The 15,554-nt window shown below is 47.1% G+C and overlaps 1 protein-coding gene across 1 annotated transcript in view; it reads right to left on the bottom strand.

The window, feature by feature from the left end:
• Positions 1-15,554, bottom strand: part of LOC139756775 (procollagen-lysine,2-oxoglutarate 5-dioxygenase 1-like) — an 89,097-nt gene that overhangs the window by 24,844 nt on the left and 48,699 nt on the right. The window contains exon 10 of the mRNA XM_071676554.1: positions 1,752-1,853. Within this exon, the coding sequence (XP_071532655.1) occupies positions 1,752-1,853 (102 nt within the window). The remainder of the gene's footprint in view (positions 1-1,751; positions 1,854-15,554) is intronic.

Genomic DNA, 15,554 nt, shown 5'->3' with positions numbered 1-15,554 from the left:
AAAGGTCTGTGTGGCCTGGATGTGGAAATGGAGCTGTGGTTTCGGTGCATTACATATGACAGCTAGAGACTGAGTGTGAAAAAATGTGGCCTTTGTTGTGTTTTCGTATGGCTATCTCGCGCGCGCGAGGGGAAAGTGGGGGAGGGGGGGTAATATTTCATGTGTGGCGGGGTGGCAACGAGAATGGATGAAGGCAGCAACTATGTATATGTACATATGTATATATGTATATGTCTGTGTATGTTTGTGTATGTATACGTTGAAATTTTTAGGTATGTATAAGTGCGTGTGTGCTTTTTTTTTTTTTTTGTCTATACACGTGTTTATGGGTCGGTTGGGCCATTCTTTCGTCTGTTTCCTTACGCTACCTCGCCAACACGAGAGACAGCGACTGTGTATAAGATGAAAATGTATACGCACACACACATACACACACACACACACACACACACACACACACACACGATTATAATGCAAGAAGGGCGAGCTTTCTTAGAACACCACTAATCTACCACTCACTCTTAATTCACCAGTACTTTACCACTCCACTACATCTCGCCCACTACTTTACCACTTCACTAACACTTGACCACTACTTCACCACTTCTATACCACTCCACCACCACTTGCCCTCCACCTCACCACTACTCTGCCACTTCTGTACCACTCCACCACCACCTGCCCTCCCCTTCACCACTACTCTGCCACTCCACTGGTACTCACCCACAACCTCACGACTACTTTACCGCTCCACTACCATTCGCCCACTACATCACCACTACCATTCACCCACTACCACACCACTACCATTCACCCACTACCTCACCACTACCATTCACCCACTACCTCACCACTACCATTCACCCACTGCGTCACCACTACCATTCACCCACTACCTCACCACTACCAATTACCCAATACATCACGACTACCATTCACTCACTACCTCACCACTACTATTCACCCACTACGTCACCACTACCTTTCACCCACTACGTCACCACTGCCATTTACCCACTACGTCACCACTACCATTCACCCACTACCTCACCACTACCATTCACCCACTGCGTCACCACTGCCATTCATCCACTACCTCACCACTACCATTCACCCACTACGTCACCACTACCATTCACCTACTACGTCATCACTGCCGTTCACCCACTACGTCACCACTGCCATTCACTCACTACCTCACCAATGCCATTCACCCACTACCTCACCACTACCATTCACCCACTACCTCACCACTACCATTCACCCACTGCGTCACCACTGCCATTCATCCACTACCTCACCACTACCATTCACCCACTACCTCACCACTACCATTCACCCACTGCGTCACCACTGCCATTCACCCACTACCTCACCACTACCATTCACCCACTACGTCACCACTACCATTCACCCGCTACGTCACCACTGCCATTCATCCACTACGTCACCACTACTATTCACCCACTACCTCACCATTGCCATTCACCCGTTACGTCAACACTACCATTCGCCCACTACCTCACCACTACCATTCACCCACTACCTCACCACTACCAGTCACCCACTACCTCACCACTACCATTCACCCACTACGTCACCACTGCCATTCACCCACTACCTCACCACTACCAATCACCCACTACCTCACCACTACCATTCACCCACTACCTCACCACTACCATTCACCCACTACCTCACCTCTAATTTACAACTCCATTACTACTCGTCCACTACTTCTCAACACTCACTTGTTGGCTTCGATGAGGGAGGAGAGTGTAGATGGGTCCTCCAGCAGGGCCTGGGGCTCGATTATGACCAAGAAGGAGCAGTCCACCTCCACACATCTGCTCCTGGGGGTAAGAGAAATACGGGTGAACCTACCGGGTATATTGAGGAAGTAAGTGATGTGCTGTGTAGTTTTCTGCAATAGGCAGCCACAGACCAGACCGTCTGGCTTGGGACCTCATACCCAGCTTGGATAACATCGTATTTTTTTTTAACTTTTTTTCACTACGCTTTCATCTTCACAGTAACTTTACTAAGACAGATCTTTCAGTGTGGACTATACTCTTCTTCACTACACCGTCCTAACTTGGATCATTTTGTGTTTACTATGCTTCTCTTCATTATATCTTTATCTGCAAAAATACATCCACCTTCACCAAGCCAAGTTCACTATACTCTCCACTTCGCCCTTATCTTCACATACCCTTATCTTTATCAAGGGTTACTCTGTCTGTCTGTCTGTCTGTCTGTCTCTCTCTCTCTCTCTCTCTCTCTCTCTCTCTCTCTCTCTCTCTCTCTCTCTCTCTCTCCTGCCACTGCACATATAGAGTGAAAGTCCTCTACCAATCAATCACAAAATTACATGAGTATAGTAAAGAAGTTCACATACATCAAAAATTGTCACTTTGAGGCCATGTACGTATACAAGTAACCATTAGCTTTAGTGAATTGTTAATTACCTCACTGTGTCAAGTATATACAAGAACCACGTTTGTCGAATATGTCCACACAATTACACTCTACATCTTCCATTATAATGTATACGGTGTAGCTACGCTGATATTTTAGGCATGTCATATTGTGCATATGTAATCACATGTAATTCCACCAGAGTCACAGGAAGTAAAAACAGAACTTCATGCGTAAAGATTACAGTCACATGTAATGGCAAGACCAAGTCACATGTTCTTACACAAGAGCTGCATATGTAAAAACTACATTAATATATAGTTTCAACAGAGCCACACATAGGAAGACTTAAGTCACCTGTAATCACACCGGAGCTATAGGACTCATGTCACATGAAGCTACAGTAGGCAGGCAAATCATAAGTGATTTAAGTGTGTATATCAGAGAGAGAGAGAGAGAGAGAGAGAGAGAGAGAGAGAGAGAGAGAGAGAGAGAGAGAGAGAGAGAGAGAGAGAGAGAGAGAGAGAGAGAGAGAGAGAGAGAGAGAGAGAGAGAGAGAGAGAGAGAGAGAGAGAGAGAGAGAGAGAGAGAGAGAGAGAGAACAAGTGTGGTGGGGAAGGAGGATAGGTTTGGCAAGGTAGGGAGAACAAGTGTAGCGGGTTAGAGAGAAGAGCAGGTGTGGTGAGGAAGCACACAGGGAGGCTCCGGCCATCCATCATCTTATACAATGTTCAGTGCTTGGCTTAGCTTGGTGAACCTCCTTCAGAAAAGCAAAGATACAGCACGAGTAAACACCACACACACACACACACACACACACACACACACACACACACACACACAACCCAGACTGCCGGGGGTATATAAAAGGTACTTAGAACACGCCTCCACATAATCCCCCACATGAATAACAAAACAACTTACAACATCCACCTGTAAACACTGCAATCTTCTCTTCCATTTCAAAGTATCCCTTCCCCTGTCCCACCTCTTCTTCCTTTCTTCTCGCCATCCTACCGAAAAAAGGAAAGAGAAGAGAGAGAGAGAAAGAGATAAATACTACACCAAGGAAACGACAGCTCTGGCTCGTCTTTAAGGACCTGTAGGACTGAGATAACCATAAAGGGAACCAGACTATGAATTATACCGGGATTATCATCCTAAGCTGCCTGGACAATTCACGTCAAGACTCAAATGAAAATCCGTCTGGACTGAGCCTTAATATCCTTGAACGTGACCCTTCGAGAGAACTCTGGTTCGAGGGCACCTCAAGGGCATCACCACCACCGTCACATCTGCGGGTCAGCAAAATGGCCGACACCGCTCTAACGGATTCTCTCTCAACCTTCATGTTGTGTATTGCTCCACTGCTGCTGGCTAGAGGCATCTCTCTCTCTCTCTCTCTCTCTCTCTCTCTCTCTCTCTCTCTCTCTCTCTCTCTCTCTCTCTCTCTCTCTCTCTCTCTCTCTCTCTCTCTCTCTCTCTCTCTCTCTCTCTCTCTCTCTCTCTCTCTCTCTCTCTCTCTCTCTCTCTCTCTCTCTATGTATGTATGTATGTATGTATATATGTGCGGAAGGCGAGAACACTACCTCGGAGAGCAAAAATGGGTATGTTTGAAGGGATAGTGGTTCCAACAATGTTATATGGTTTCGAGGCGTGGGCTATAGATAGAGTTGTGCGGAAGAGGGTGAATGTGCTGGAAATGAGATGTCTGTGGACAACATTTGGTGTGAGGTGGTTTGATCGAGTAAGTAATAATTGGGTAAGAGAGATGCGTGGTAATATAGAGAGTACGGTTGAGAGAGCAGAAGAGGGTGTTTTGAAATGGTTTGGTTACATGGAGAGAATGAGTTAGGAAAGATTGACAAAGAGGATATATGTGTCAGAGGTGGAAGGAACGAAGAGAAGTGGGAGACCAAATTGGAGGTGGAAGGATAGAGTGAAAAAAATTTTTAGCGATCGGGACCTGAACATGCAGGAAGGTGAAAGGCATATATATTCTTGGTCAATCTTTCCTCACTCATTCTCTCAGTGTGAACAAACCATTTCAAAACACCCTCTTCTGCTCTCTCAACCACACTCTTTTTATTACCACATATCTCTCTTACCCTTACATTACTTACTCGATCAAACCACCTCACACCACATATTGTCCTTAAACATCTCATTTCCAGCACATCCACCCTCCTCCGCACAACCCTACCTATAGCCCACGCCTCGCAACCATATAACATTGTTTGAACCACTATTCATTCAAACATACCCATTTTGCTTTCTGAGATAATGTTCTCGACTTCCAAACATTCTTCAACGCTCCCAGAACATTCGCCCCCTCCCCCACACTATGATTCACTTCCGCTTCCATGGTTCCACCCGCTGCCAAATCCACTCCCAGATATCTAAAACACTTCACTTCGTCCAGTTTTTCTCCATTCAAACTTACCTCCCAATTGATTTGTCCCTCAACCCTACTGTACCTAATAACCTTGATCTTATTCACATTTACTCTTAGCTTTCTTCTTTCACACACTTTACCAAACTCAGTCACCAGCTTCTGCAGTTTCTCACACGAATCAGCCACCAGCGCTGTATCATCAGCGAACAACAACTTTGACAATTTTCAACAATTTTCACCAAATTATTTTCCCTAGCCCTTTCACTTTGCACGCCACCTCGACCAAAACACCCTATATCTGCCACTCTATCATCAAACACATTCAACAAACCTTCAAAATACTCACTCCATCTTCTCACATCACCACTACTTGTTATCACCTCCCCATCAGCCCTCGTCATCTTTGAGCTCCAGAAATTCCATTGATATCATCTCTTGATATTTAGTGTGGATGTTAAAGACAACCAAACACTGAGGCAAAGTTTAAAAGAGCTGGTTATAGAGACTACGTGCGTCTGGCATGTTGCAGGCGCTGGCTATCTCTGGAAATTAAATTGGCTACGGCTACGGGATTCCCGTAAACGATCCTTGTGACCCTGGCTGATGTGTAGCATACACACACACACACACACACACACACACACACACACACACACACACACAATCGGGCTTCTATCGTGTAGTGGTGTGGTTAGCGTCGCTGACCATCATTCACACATGGGCCTTCCTAGATTCGACTCCTGGACGCAGCAGTCGGCCGAAAACCAACCCCATATGCTCCTCCCTTCGCGACTGGTTAACAAATGGCATATGTGTATATATACATAAGGGTGTGAGTTTCTGTACACAAGGTTACGAGACGTGCAGCACGAGTGTAGAATTCTCTCTCTCTCTCTCTCTCTCTCTCTCTCTCTCTCTCTCTCTCTCTCTCTCTCTCTCTCTCTCTCTCTCTCTCTCTCTCTCTCTCTCTTCTCTCTCTCTCTCTCTCTCTCTAACTCTCTCTCTTCGTAACACACATATAGTAATAGGACACACGGACGTGGGAGGGTGGCGGCTGAGCCAGCTGCATCAACGGCCAAGCTACTACCAGAGGATCAAGGACAGGTCAAACAAGGGCAATGGCCTCCTGGAGGCAACACGAGAGATTATCTGGCCTGGGTTTCCGGTTGAAGGACACCAGTTGGGTAGATAATGGAGAGCGATGGATGCAGCTGCTGGCTGGCCGAGCTTATCTCTCCTCATCCTGTGCCCACCACCGGCACACCTCAGCCCTACGATACATACTGTTGTTGTCCACCTCTAGTTGACCTCTGCCCACTTGTACGCACTCTTGCCTACCCTCCACCTTCCTCTACCCACCACGACCCACCTCCGCTTACCCACACCCACCTGCGACCAAGAGTACTTACCTCTGGCCATCAGTACCCACCTGCGCCCACTAAATCCCCATCTATACCTACCAAATCCACTTCAGCCCACTAGAGCCCACCTCCGCCCAACAGAACACACTTATCTTCCACCAGACCCACCTCTATATATCAGTTCCACTTTTTGATCTCTGGAGCCCACGTCTGCACATCATAACCCACCTCCACCCGCCAGAACCCACCTTCACTCACCAAAAACCACTTCCATTCACCAGGAGCCCAGCTCTTCTCACGAGAACCCACCTCTGTTCGTTATTTCTCCCTTTCGCCCACTGGAGCCCACCTCACCCCACCAGAACCGACCTATACCTACCAAATCCCACCTCCGCCCACAAGAAGCCACCTCTGCCCACCAGAACCTATTTTAAATCATCCAGGACCAACCTCTTCCACCAGAAGCCACCTTGGCCTACTATAACCCACCTCCGCTTTTAAGAACCCACCTCTGCCAAACAAAATCCCACTTCACCCTAAAAGCTTACCAATGCCGATCAAACGCCCCCTCCGCCTATCATAACCCACCTTTGCTTATCAGGAACCACCTCCACCTAGCCATAATCTCTTTCTGCCTACCAGAAGTCCCTCCGACCACCTAAACACCCATCCACTCACCAAAACCCACCTCTAAGCAAAAGAACCCTCCTTCCACCCTTTTTTACTTCTCATCAGAACCCACCTCCGAGAGCTCACTTTTGCTCAGCAAAAACCGCCTGTCAAAAAGAAAAAGCCCGCCAAAATCCCATTGCACCATGACCCACCTCCGCCCACCAAAACATCCTTCCATCCACTACAACCCACTTTTCTCCTCCAGAATCATCCAGATCCCCCCTCCACCCGCCAAAATCCCCCTTCGTCCACCAAGACCCTCCTCCGCTCATGATAATCCACCTTTGCTTACCAGAAACCACTTTTGTCCACCATATACCTCCTCCGCCTACCAAAACATCGATCTGCCCACCATAACCCACCTGTACTCACCAGAAACCATCTTTGCCTACCTAAGACCTTCTCCACCCACCAGAACCCACATCTGCTAACCAAAAAATCTACCTCCGCTCACCAAAATCCCTCCTCTTTTCACCAAATTTCTCCTCCGCTCACCAGCGCCCACTTCTGCCCACCATAGCCCCTTCATCCACCAAACCCACTTCTGTTTATCAGAAACCACCTTCGCTCACTAGAGCGTCCTTCCGCCCACCAGAACCCGCCTCTACTCACCAGAAACCACCTCCTCCAACCCAAATTCCCCTCCGCCCACCAGAACCTACCTCTGCTCTCCAGAAACCACCTAAGCCCACCAGACTACAAATTATTTGTAGGGGACAGAGACGGTCAAGGAGGCGGAACTGCACACCATGTAAAATCTTACCTAAACCCCATTTAAATTCAGACTACAACATTTGCTGCTGTCAAACACTTGTGTGTTCAGCTTAACCCAGAGTCTTGCAAACTTTTCATGAACGTCAGTCAGCAGATATTGACACAGTACGAGAGTTTACAACGAGCAATACAGGATAAAGACTCGATCATTCTTAGGGATCTTAATCTTCCAGATATCAAAGGCAAATACTACCTCAGGCGTAGAGAGTGAATCTGTTAGACTTGTCAACTTTGCCGACGAGAGCTGATGTACTTGATTTAGTTCTTGCATCCCAGGTGATCTTAGTGATGTTGGAGAACATCTAGGCACTTGTGACCATAATATGGTTAGCTTCGACATACATATCAAAACTGACTCCCTTGAAACCAGTACTATTACACCTAACTTTAAAAGGGTGGACTCTAATGGGCTGCATGACGCAATAAAGTCTCACCCTTGTTGCTTCATGCCCAGAGGAATTCTCATGAGCCAGTTTTAATCGTTAGTTTATGCAATATCAAGTCACATTCATTCTCATGCACGAAAAAAACCAGTAAAAGCAAGAACAAGCCTGAATGGTACACCCAAGATATTGCAAAAGCTATAAGGCGCAGAAATAATATTTATAATCTTAAGAAATCAGATAGTGAATCAGATATTGCAACACAATATAACACAATTAGAAGACAAGTAGATATATCAATATATGCCAAGAGTAAGAGACATATAAGCAGTGGAATATAGGACCCTTAGTGACCGAGGAAGAGGAACCCATTGTGGTCGATAGAGGCATAGTAACAACCCTGAACAAGTTTTTCAATTGTTTTTACGCTAGAAAAAGAAACGATATGAATTTTGAGACAGTGATCACATAGCACTCACGCGATACAAGAATCTATCGTCACAGTTCGAGTAACACTAACACAGATAAGTTAAAGCCTAATAAAAGCCCAGGTCCTGATCTTTCCTATCCAAAACGTCAAGCACGGAATTGTAGGACCGTTGTTAACCCAGACCTTCAACCAATCGCTCCAGGATGGAATACTCCCACAGGACTGGAGACTGGCACACCTCACTCCTATACACCAAAGGGAAGCCGTGACTTGCCTGGTAATGATCGTGCTATTAGCCTCACATTAATTATATGTAAACTTCTGGAGTCGATTATTAGAAGTGAAATCGTAGCCTAGCTAGAACAACACAGCCTGATCAATAATACACGTCATGGTTTAGAAGACGTAGATCCTGCCTTACAAACCTCCTTGAATTCTATGATACATTATTCAATACCCAAGACAAGACAAAAGCAATTGATATGATAATTCTTGACTTCCAAAAAGCATTCAACAAAGTCCCTCACGTTAAATTGATGCACAAAGTCCAGGCCTTGGGAATTATTGGTTGCGTAGGAAACTGGATAGAATCCTGGTTATGTGACAGGACGAAGCAGAGTCGACATGAATGGAAGATCATCACCGTGGTCACCCGTTACTGCTGGAGTCCCCCAGGGATCCATGCTTGGCTCTATACTTTTCATCATTGATATTAACGATATTGACGCAAAGATCGGTAGTGCCACATTAACTGAAGAAGATGGGCTAAAATTACGAGAGGATCGAGATAAAATTGATCTTCAAAAAGGATGTAAAGATGTACTTTTATTGTATAACAATAGTGAAAGAAGGGGTGAGACTACATGAAAATATAGTAACTGCGAATAGCAGACGTAAGTTTCAAGAGCTGTATGATGATAAAGATGGTTTAAGAGATGGGGCCAAACATCTGTAAAAGAGCAGAAATAGACACATCAACGTATGCATCTACGTATTGTGGCTACTGTTATCAAAATAAGGCAGGTACCTAACAGTAATATGGACGAGGTCACTTTCCGCTGGAGAACAAACCTTTGAAATCTGAAAGTTGATCATGTACCTCGCAACTTCACCCTTAGGCAATTCAGTTGAGGGTAAGCACTGACTTGCTCCCTTCCCGCAATGCCTTTTCTGGAATAATCCATCCTCCCTTATGAAGGTTATTCCTTTAAATCGTTATCGTTATGATTCATGTCCTTTAGCATGTTGAGTAAAGAACACTTAATTACCTTAAAACTGAAGGCAGGGAATTCGATAGCTTGTTGGACTGAGTTAAACCAACCCTTTGAGCAGTCAAATTTAGCCTCATAGATATATCGAATTAATCCCTTGGTCATGAAGACTTCACCCTTTGATTGCCACCACTTTACCCTTTCATGACACTGAATACGATGACCGACCATCTTGATCAAGATGACTTCTTCCTTTTATTACTATACTCTTAACCCTTGATTACGATGATCTATCCCCCTTGATTACGATGAACGATGATCTATCCCCCTTGATTACGATGATCTATCCCCTTTGATTACGATGATCTATCCCCTTTGATTACGATGATCTATCCCTTTGATTACGATGATCTATCACCTTTGATTACGATGATCTATCCCCTTTGATTACGATGACTTTACTACTTGATAAGGTTGACTCCTCTCTCTTGCTCTGATGACTTTATACCATGAATATGATTACGTCACCGACTGATTCCGCTGATTTCTCCACTTTATGACGATGACCTCACCTTCAGTGTGATGACCTCACCCCTAGATACGATGACCTCTCCTTCAGTGTGATGACCTCACCCCTAGATACGATGACCTCTCCTTCAGTGTGATGACCTCACCCCTAGATACGATGACCTCTCCTTCAGTGTGATGACCTCACCCCTAGATACGATGACCTCTCCTTCAGTGTGATGACCTCACCCCTAGATACGATGACCTCTCCTTCAGTGTGATGACCTCACCCCTAGATACGATGACCTCTCCTTCAGTGTGATGACCTTACCCCTAGATACGATGACCTCTCCTTCAGTGTGATGACCTGGTATTTTACCCCCATGATTATGAGGACTTCATCCCTTCATTACTTTGAGTTCAGAACTTGACTGGGATGATATAATCCCTTGATTACATTAATTAATCCTCGAATACGATGACTTCACCTTCCGAAGACGATGATGTAATCACTTGATTACAGTGGCTTAACCTTGACCACGACGACTTAATCCCTTGATAAGGTTAACTCAAATCCTTGACCACGACGACTCAACTTCTGGATCGCTGTCATCCAACCCATCTTTGATTGGGATTAATTTGCCCCTGGATTGTGACGCCATAACCCCTCGATTAAGATGACTTGGCCCCTTGATTAGGAAGATTTTACCTCTTGGTCCAGATGGAATAACCCCTTGATCAATATGATTTCACCCCTTGATGACGATGAACTTAATCCTTTGATCGCGATGACTTCACCCCTTTATTACATTGACTTCACCCCCCTGACTACGATCAGTTCACCCCCTTGAGGACGATTACTTCATCTGTAGATGATCGGATTACGATCACCTTCCCCCTCCCCTTTAATGAGAGTCCCTCAACACCTGAAAACATGACGACCCAACCTGTAAATACAGTGAAATTAATCCAACCAGTTCTGGCCTCTGGTTTGTTCTCAAACTTCCCCAGATTAACCCCCACCTCCATGCCCTTCTACGTGACCCTTACCTCCTTGCCCTTCCACGTGACGCCCTCTTCCTTGCTCTTCAACTTGATGCCACCCCCTTGCCCGTATATGTGACCCCATACTCTTGCCCTTCTACTGGAACCCCCTCCTCGTTGCCCTCATGCGTGACCCAAACTCCTTGCCCTTGTACGTGATCCCCACCTCCCTGCCCTCTTACGAGATCTCCATCTCCTTGTCCTTCTACGTGACCTTCACCTCTTTGCCCTAGTTAGTTACCCCTACCTCCATGCCCTTCTGCCTGACCCCTATATCCTTACCCTTCTATTTGACCTCCATCTCCTTGCCCTTGTACGTGATCCCCACGTCCTTCCCCTCTTAAGAGATCTCCACGTCCTTGCTCTTCTTAATGAACTCCACCTCCTTGAACTTTTACGTGACCCCCACACCCTTGCCCCTGTGCATGACCCCACTTCTTTCCCTTATTCTTGACTCACGCCTCCTTGCCCTTTTACGCGATCCCCATCTCCTTGAGCTTATAAATGACCCCAACCTCCCTGCCCTTCAATGTGACCCTCACCTACTTGCCCTACTACATGACCCTCACCTCCTTGCCCATCTCCCTGACCTCTACATCCTTAATATTCCAAATGACCTCCACCTCCTTGTCCAATTACGTGACCTTCTACGTGACCCTCCAACTCTTTGCCTTTCTACGGAACCACATCTCCTTATCCTTCTACGTGACCCCACCTCTTTCCTTCCCATGGAACCTATATCTCCTTGCTTTTCTGCCTGACCCCAACCTCCTTATCCTTCTACATAACCTCCACCTCCTTGCTCTTCGACGTGATCCCAATATCCTTGCCCTCCTACATGACCCCAACCTCCATGTCCTTTCACGTGATCCCCATCCCCTTCCCCCTCTACCTGACCCTCCTTACCTTTCCATCTGACCTCCACCTCCATGCCCTTCTACATGACACCCATCTCTTTGCCCTTCTACGTGACTCCCTACCCCTTGTCCTTCTTCGTGACCCCCACCCCTTTGCCCTTTTATGTGACCCTATATCCTTGCCCTTCTACGTCACCCTTACCTCTTTGTCTTTCTATGTGACCCATCTCGTTGCCCTTCTACTTGATCCCATCTCGTTGCCCTTCTAAGTGACTGCCACCTCTTTGCCTTACTTCGTGATCCCCACCTCCTTGCCCTCCTACCTGACCTCAACCTCCTTATTTTTCTATTTGACCCCCCCCCCACCTCCGAGCCCATTTCTGTGACATCTTTCTTTTTGTCCTAATACGTGGCTCCCATCCCCTTGCTCTTCTGCGTGACTACCATCCCCTTGCCCCTCTATGTGACCCATATTCTTGCCCGTCTTCATGACACCACCGCTTTCCCTCATACTTAATCCACACCTCCTTGCGTTTCTAAGTGACCCCGACCTCTTTGTCTTTCTATGTAACCCCATTTCCTTGCCTCTCTACGCGACCCCTGCCTCCTTGTGTAGAAGGGCAAGGATGTTAGGTTACTTAGAAGGGCAAGAAGTTTGAGTCGCGTAGAAGGACAAGGGGACGGTCAGATAGAAGAGCAAGAAAATAAGGGTCACGTAGAAAGTGAAGAAGAGCGGGGATGTGGGGGTCATATATAAGGACAAGGTGAGGTCACATGCAAGGACAAGGTGGGGTTACCTAAAATACAAGGAAGTTGGGTCATGTAGAAAGGCAAAGAGGTGGGGTTTACGTAGACCGGCAGGAGGTTGGGGTAACGTAGAGGGGCATGGAGGTTGGATCTTGCGGAAGACAAGGAATTTGACTTATGTAGAAAGGCAAGAAGCTGGTGGTCACGTAGAAAGGCAAAAAGGCGGAGCTTACATAGAAGGGGAAGGATATGGGTGTCACATAGACGGGCAAAGAGATTGTGGTTCCGTAGAAGGGCAAGGGAATTGGCCACATAGAAAGACAAAAAGGTATAGGTGACGTGGGAGGGAAAGAAGTGGTGCCTCATAGAAGGGCAAGGAGATGGGTCACATAGAAGGGCAAGGGGATGGAGAGTCACGTAGAAGGGCAAAGAGATGGGTGTCACGAAGAAGAGCAAGGAGGTGGGGGTCAAATATAAAGGTAAGGAGGTTGGGGTCAGGTAGAAGGGGAAGGAGATGAGTTCATATAAAAGATAAGGAGGCCGAATTCACGTAGAGAGGAAAAAGTACAGGTCACGTAGGATGGATAGAGGAGGGGTCACGTAGAATTGCAAGGAGATGCGGTCACATAGAAGGGCAAGAGGGTGTGGGTCACGTAGAAGGGCGAGGAGGTGTGGCTCAAATGTAAATGGACAAGGAGGTGGGGATCACGCACAGGGATAAGGAGGCAGGGGTCACATACGGGGGCAAGGTGGTGGGGTCACGTATAGGGGCAGGTAGGTGGGGGTTACGTAGAAGGACAAAGGATAGGATCACATAGAAGGACAAGTAGATGGGGTCAGGTAGAAGGGCAAAGAGCTGGAGATCAAGTAGAAGGGCAAAAAGGTATTGGTCATGTTTAAGGGCAAGGAGGTGCAGGTCACGTAAAAGGGCAAGGAATTTGGGTCATATATAAAGGCAAGAAAGTGGAGGGCACGCAGAAGGTGAGGAGCTTGGGTCACGTCGAAGGGTAGGGATGTGGGGTCACCTAAAAGTAAAAGGAAGTTGGGTCACGTAGAAAGGCAAAGAGTTAGGGTTCATGGAGATGGGCAAGAGGTTGGGGTTAGATAGAAGGGCATGGAAGCTGGGTCATGCAGGGGGCAAGGAATTCTGGACATATAAAAGAGCAAGGAGCTGTTGACCCCCAACTTCTTGTCCCCATATGTGACCCCCACCTCATTTTCCCGGTACGTGATCCCCATCTCCTTGACCTTTTACGTTTGACCCCACTTCCTTGCCCTTCTACGAGACACCCATCTCTTTGCTCTTCTACGTGACTCCCCAACCCTTGCTCTCCTACGTGACCCCACTCCCCCTTGCCCTTCTATGTAACCCATCTCCTTCTTCTTCTACGTGACCCAACCACTGCCTTCTTGCCTTTCTACATGTCCCAAATTTCTTGTACTTTGTGGGACTCAAGCTCCATGCCCTTCTATATAACGCCAACGTCTTGCCCATCTACGTGAACCCCACCTCTTTTCTTTTCTACGTGACCCAACTTCCTTATATATCTAGGTGGCCCCACCTCCTCACCCTTTGACGTGACCCAAACTCCTCGCCCTTCTATGTCACCTCCACTTCATTGTCCTTATACGAAAGTCAAACTCCTTGCTCTTAAAAATTACCCCATCCTTCTTGCCCTTCTACCTGATCCCCATCTCTTTTCCCGTCTAACTGATTCCACTAACGTACCCTTGTACCTGACCCCATCTACTTGCCCTTCTACGTGACCCCACCCCCTTGTCCTTCTATGTGACCCCCACCTACCTACCCTTCTACGTGACCCCCACCTCCTTCTCCTTTTACGTTTGACTCACACCTCATTGTCCTTCTACACGACCCCCAACCCTTTGCCCTTTTATGTGACCCCATCACCTTGCCCTTCTACGTGACCCATCCACTTTTTTTCCTACGTGACCTACACCTCCTTACCTTTCTACGCGAATCTCACCTCCTTATCTTTCTATATGGCCTCCACCTCCTTGCCATTCGACGTGATCCCCTGATCCTTGCCTTCCTATATGATCCCAGCCTCCATGCCCTTCTATTTGAATCCCATCTCCTTGACCTTCTACCTGACTCCAACCTCATTACCTTTCTATTTGTTCCCCAACTCCTTGCCCTTCTACGTGACTCCTCACCCCCTTGCCCTTCTACGTGAGACTACTCCTTTCCTTCCTATGTGACCCTTGCCTCTTTTTCTTTCTATGTGACCCATCTCCTTGCCCTTCTACGTGATCTCAACCGCCTTGCCCTTCTACGTGACCTCCACATCCCTGCCCTCTACGTGACTCCTACCTCCTTGCCCTTAAACTAGACCCATGCCGCCTTACCCTACTAAGTGGCCACTACTCCCAAGCCATTTTACGTGAACCCATTCCTTTGCCCTTCTATGTGACCCATATCCTTGCCCTTCTACATGACACCACTCTTTCTCTCTTACGTGACCTCTGCCTCGTTGTCTTTCTATGTGACCCACATCCTTGCCTTCCTACGTGACCCCAACCTCCTTGCCCTTCTACGTTACCCCAACCTCCTTGCTCTTCTATGTGACACCCACATTACCAGAGTTGCCCCAACTGACATTACTTGACCTTTCTTTGCTAATTCCTCTGCTTGTGAGGTTGAGGTCACGTAGCAGGGAAAGAGGTGGGGTCACGCACAAGTGCAAGGAGACGGGGTCACACAGAAGGACAAGGGGGTGAGGGTCACGTAAGA

The sequence above is a fragment of the Panulirus ornatus genome, chromosome 2 (genome assembly GCF_036320965.1).
Source record: "Panulirus ornatus isolate Po-2019 chromosome 2, ASM3632096v1, whole genome shotgun sequence".
In the NCBI taxonomy this organism is placed as follows: domain Eukaryota; kingdom Metazoa; phylum Arthropoda; class Malacostraca; order Decapoda; family Palinuridae; genus Panulirus; species Panulirus ornatus.
The sequence above is the reverse complement of the archived record's forward strand: the minus strand, read 5'-3'. Positions and strand labels throughout refer to the sequence as shown.